Genomic DNA, 5,795 nt, shown 5'->3' with positions numbered 1-5,795 from the left:
CAAGCCAATGCCAAAAATATATTTACACACAAACACAAAAGGATGTCAGGAGAATGGCTTCATTAAATAGGAGTAAGTAGTAGGGAAAATGAGGCAGGAAGATTCCAGAAAGTTGCAGGTCAACCAGGGCTTCATAGTGAATTGAAGTTCAGCCTAAAATACGGAGCAAGATCCTATCTTAAAAGAAACAAAGAAAAAAAAAAAAGGCAAAGGCACGGCCTGTGACTGAGATTTTGCCTCTAGTGCAAGGTTTTCACTGTGTTGTCTTTCTCTACTGGGTTGAGCCTCACTGAGGGTTGGAGATGGAGCCAGTGGGGAGGCTTCAGGGCGCTTTCTGGTCAGGGTTAGGCTCACTAAGAGAGTTCTCATTTCAAAACAGCCCCAGGGGAGGAGGAAGGGCTCTCCTCCCTCTCTACCCTCTCCACTCTCCTCTCTCTCCGCCCACCTGTTCCTTATATACCCGCTGCTCTGTCCTCTTGCAGTGCTGACTCGAAGCCCACAGCACCAGGGAAAGGTGCCACTAAGAGCCTCCCCTGGCACAGGTGCTAAGAGCCAGCGAGCACCGGAAGCTCCTACCTTCTGAGCAACAGCGTGGTCACTTCTAGTCCCAACCGCATCCCGCCGGCCTGCCCTCATCATGAACCGGTTCCAGGGCTGGCTGAGAGAAGGCAAGCTCCAGGAGAAGGGGCAGCTTGAGGTCATCAGAGAGACCCGCAGACAGCTGAAGGAGCACAAGCGCCTCTACCTGGCCACGCGCCGCCTGCTGCTGCTGGGTGATAATGAATCTGGCAGAAGCACCATTTTCAAGCAGGCCAAGATCTTGGCCGGGAAGGCTTTGGATGGGGAGCGCGAGCAAGCCACCGCCGTGCAGAACATCAGGAGCAACCTCAAGGCAGACATTGAAACCGTCGTGGCCGCGGTGAGGCGCCGGCCGCCCCACTTGGCGCTGGACAACCCTGAGAACCAGCTCAGCCTAGACTACATCGTGAGCGCCAGCGCACAGCGCGACTTCAGCTTCCCACCCGAGTTCTATGAGCACGCCAGGGCGCTGTGGGAGGACGCGGGGGTGCGCGACTGCTGTGAGCGCGCCAGGCTGTGCGGGCTGATGGACTGCTCCGGGTACTTTCTGGACAAGATCGATGTCATCAAGCAGCCTGACTATGAGCCCACCAACCAGGACCTCCTCCACTGCCGCGTCCACACTCCTGGAGTCTTTGAGACCAAGTTCCAAGTGGACCAGGTGAGGTTTCACCTCTTCTATCCAGAAGGTCTGTACTACAGCAGCCAGGTATGGGCAGAGTATGTGGATCATCTGAGCGCCATCGTCTTCGTGTTGGACAGCAGCAGCTATGACCTGAACTTCTCGGGGACCAACAAACTTCAGGAGGCCTTGAACAGCTTCAGGTCCGTCTGGCGCACATGCCCCAGCTCCCTCTGTGTGCTTCTGTTCCTCAACAAGCAAGATCTGCTGGCCGAGAAAGTGCTTGCTGGCAAGTCCAAGATCGAAGACCACTTTCCAGAGTTTGCTCACTACACTCCTCCTCAAGACGCTACTCCCGAGCCCGGAGAGGACCCACGCGTCACCCGGGCCAAGTACTTCATCCGCGACAAGTTTCTCAGCATCAGCAGGGCGTGTGGCAGCGAAGACTTCCGCTGCTCTGCTCACTTCACCTGTGCTGTGGACGCTGAGAACTTGAGGAGAGTGTTCAGCCAGTGCGCCAGCCTGGTCTAGCAGGTGCAGCTCCCAGAGCCGCTCCAGGAAGGGAGTCCTGCTGCAGTTAAAGCCTCAGTGCAGCTGATTTAGTGCTTTAAGTTTATGCTGATTTGCACAATTTCTGTCTGTACACCATATACCTTGATTCTTCTTTTCTCCCCTCTTTCCATCCCTTTTCAATCCTCTTCCTTTCCATGTTACAAAACTCAGGTATCATTTTAGTTTTCTTTTCTCAATTTTTGATCCCCTTCCTTCCTTTCCCTCTCCCCTGCCTCTTTCATTTGATTTTGAAGAAATCGTTATAATGATGTTTTTAATTTCTCAAGCCAGATAGGTAATGTAGTATTTGCACATGTGCCTTTTTGCACTTACAATTATGTCCTCAAGATTATTTATCAAAAAAAAATGTGTGAATGTTTTCTTTGTGGCAGAGTAATACTCCATTTAATAAAAACAAAAAAGAAAGAAACTGCATTGTTTTTCTCCATTCTTCACTTGATGGTCACTTGAGCTATTTCTAAGAGTTAGCTATTACATACTGTGAAGCTAATAAGCAAGGCTGGCCACATATTGCTATAGTAGTGTTACAGAAATGCCCGTGTCAAACCCAGTGGGAGATGGGAGACTCTATAACCATGCATTTATAAGGCAACTGTTTGTTATCTAGCAGACCAAATCCAAGGAGCCAATCTAGAGTCCAGGACAAATATAGTTTACATGCCAGAAGTACAAGACATTATATGATTGGGTACATGGATTGAATGAAGTCCTATATGGACTAAACTAACCCTAAATATACCTAGTTAGTTAGGAAAACTAACCCTAAATACACCTTTTTAAAAGGAGTCATTTATTTTAACATAGGAACATCCTTGGGATGACAGAGATGGATTCAAATGGAGCAAGCAGAGTTAGAAAGTGTCTTTCACCAGGTTACTTTGTCCCAATCAAAGTACCTGAAGCCAGTGAGAAGCAGTATATTTACTGAGAAGAGTCAGATGGGCCAAGCACATCATCAGAGGCAAAGCAGCTGACCCCAGCCAGTCAAGACTCACTAAGTTCAGCAGGGTGTTCACAGGACAGGAAGCAGGGGCATAGGGAGAGGCTGCTATTGAATTCAAACTTGTTGTAACATGTCTGTAAGTTTCTTATTCCATGACTATACCTTCACTAATGATATAGTTATGCTCTCACACTATGATGCTTTTGATTCTTCTGGGAAGGTACCCAGGAAGTGAATAAAGACAGTTAATTTAAAGGGGTAGAGGAAATAAATATGGTTGAGAGGAAACAAGGAAAACCATAGTTTTAACGTTGTACTTTAAGAGAAAAAAACTGGCACTGATAAAGCAAAGATACTTAGATATTTTTATATACATACACATGACTTTCCTTCATCTTATCTCACTAATGAAACCATGTGGTTTATCCATGTATGTTTTATTTATTTAACTCATGAGTATGTTCTCAAGATGCATTCATTTACCTATAAAAGTCTCCAATTTATCCTTCTTTATGACTGACTAGAACGTATATAAATGCAACATCTTTTTTATGCATTCCTTAGTTCATAGAATGACACATAATATAACTATCCTGTGTACAACTGGAAATGCACTAATCACTTCCCAAAGGCTCAGTGGTTCCAGCATTTTTCAGAAGTCCTGGTCCCTTCAGAAGTTCAAGGCAAACTGTTAACTATTCACCTCTGTAAATTTAAAATCCTGGTCAATAGTAGAATGACAATGTAAACACTCTCATTCCAAAATGGAAAAAGAATTTAGAAATAGAAGAAATCAGACCAAAGCAAAACCAAATCTAGCAAGGCAAATATGAAGTTCTGAAACTTCGTATCTGACAGGCAGAGCACTTAAGACTGACATTCAAAAGAGCTTGGCAGGACCACTGCCACAGCCATGCTGGTTGCAGACCATGTAGTCCCTTCTTGAGATGGTTCTATTCTTCTATTCTATTTCATTTATCTATGATGCACATTTGAGATTTCTATCATCTCCAACTTGCTAGGCTCTCCACTGAATCATTTATTTCATACCCTCACCTGACTGACTGCCCTAACAGGTCTTCCTCTTCTGGCTTCCAAGATCTTCTTTTAACTTTGGGTGGAAGAATTTCTGACCCACAGCTTTTGCACTCTGTATTTCAGTAAAAAGAAGTGTCCCACACAGTGATAATGTGTGCTGCCAGCTTGAAGGGTAGTCAGACCCCTTTAGACTTTGGCTACCACAGCCTCTGAGTACATGGATACCTAAACATAGTGAAACAAATCCTAGAAAACTAATTCTGTAAAAGATCCTTCTCTAGCAACATTCCAGGGACTACTTCTCAAATAAAAGATTTTCAGTTTGCACCTTCAAGCCTCCAAAGAGGTGTATGTTTTTGATTCCTGAGATAACTTCAATTTATCAACATTCTGATCCCTTTGCAATGTTTTAATGGTGCTAATACCTTATTTTGGCTCCAAACTTTAGATATGGTTCCTTCTGTGTGAAAGATAAAATTTTTCTAATTTTGTAGATTTTTTTCTTCAGAGACAGGTTCTCAGTGTGCAGTTCATGCTAGCCTTTAAGTCACTATGGAACTCAAGCTGAACTTGTGGTGATCCTCAGCCCTCAGCTTTCCAAATACTATGAATACAGGTGTGTGCCACCATGCGTGGCTCTGCTTTGATGATTGCCCCTGAATCTTACCATATATCTGATTGAAAGGAGCCAGCAGTTTCCATGGCAGAGCCTAGAAGCTGGCCTGTCTTCAAATTTGCACTGCCAGGTTAATTAGTTCATTGCCATTCATTTCATTCTCCTGAAAATGTCAGGACAAGGGTACAATGGACACAACTTTTCTGCAGAGTAAACACATATAGTTTCCAGCCCAAATATCAATGGAATCCTAAAGTCTAGTGAAATCTCTTAAGGCTGGCTTTTACTGTACACACTCCAATCAGCATTTTGGTCTTCTAAAGTGTGACCAGGATCACAGAGTGGGCCCCATGTACTGGCCTTGTAAGTCTTTCCATCCTCCATCACCAAACGTTTCCAAACTTTCTCTAGAAAATTACTTTCAAAAGTTTCTAAACCACTTGTTAAGGTATACTTACAGCAACAATAGACTTGGCATTGATAAAACCAATCCTTGGATGTTATTTTAATTACCTCATGTCCTGTTTGCCCATTCATCTTGATAGTCAGCAGAAAAATACTGCATATTCAGTTAGCTTAGTAGTTGTTGTGGTTTCAACAGCTGAGTTGTTGAACACCCAGGACAACAGTTAAATATATAATATGACCAAGGAACTGTTTTTAGTCATGATTGTCTTAGAGGTTCAGTCTCTGTACTACATAAACACACAACAAGAAAATTTATGCAGTAAACCTGAGAAAAAATGGAGAGCACTACTGTGATTAATTGTCTTATTCCTCAGAGGCAGAGCAGTGGAGAAGAGATGGATGAGTGAGTCTATGCATGGCAGAAGAACAAATTCATACCCATGTCAAGGGCAGAAAGCGAATCAGAACCAAAAGCTTCCTATGGTGGGTGTCTAGTGGGTTCTTAGCAAAAAAAAATCTGTAAACATAAATATATGATTGATTAAGAAAATGAGACATTATCCTAACCACCATTCATTTCCTTTTAGCTGTTTTTTTGGGGGGAGGGGGGTTTGGTTTTTTTGGTACCAGGGATTGAACTCATGACCTTGTGCTTGCCAGGCAGGTGCTTATGCTACTGAGCTAAACCTCCAGCCCTCCTATTATCTGCTTTTGAAGTGCTGTGATGCATTCGTTTTTGTGTTTTGATTGATTTGATTCTGCTATTATTTGATTTCATTGTGTATGAAGGGATGGACAGCAATTTTGCAGAAGAGACACAATTGTCACCATTGTTAATTTCCTATTGTCTTGTTTTCAAATACAATATTGCTTGCAATGTTCTGTTGTGATTTTCTTTGTTCCATTTTTATTTTGTTTTGGTTTGTTTTGAGTTACTTTAGTCTATTCAAAATGAAAAAAATATTAAAAATGTATTGCTGTTGGGGATCTCAAATTCCCAATGGCTAATTTTGCAT

General features: G+C 43.3%; 1 protein-coding gene across 1 annotated transcript; it reads left to right on the top strand.

Annotated features, from left to right (window-relative positions):
* Window positions 1–495: 495 nt before the first annotated feature.
* LOC100719260 (guanine nucleotide-binding protein G(s) subunit alpha-like) lies at window positions 496–1,732 on the top strand. The gene has a single exon (XM_063249484.1). The coding sequence runs from the start codon at window positions 638–640 to the stop codon at window positions 1,730–1,732; it is 1,095 nt and encodes a 364-aa protein (XP_063105554.1). The 5' UTR covers window positions 496–637.
* The last annotated feature ends 4,063 nt before the right edge of the window (window positions 1,733–5,795 follow it).

The sequence above is a fragment of the Cavia porcellus genome, unplaced genomic scaffold (assembly GCF_034190915.1).
Source record: "Cavia porcellus strain 051 isolate PalLab524CR breed Dunkin Hartley unplaced genomic scaffold, mCavPor4.1 scaffold_5, whole genome shotgun sequence".
NCBI classification, from domain to species: Eukaryota; Metazoa; Chordata; class Mammalia; order Rodentia; family Caviidae; genus Cavia; species Cavia porcellus.
Note: the sequence above shows the minus strand (reverse complement) of the source record. Positions and strands in the feature narration are given on the sequence as shown.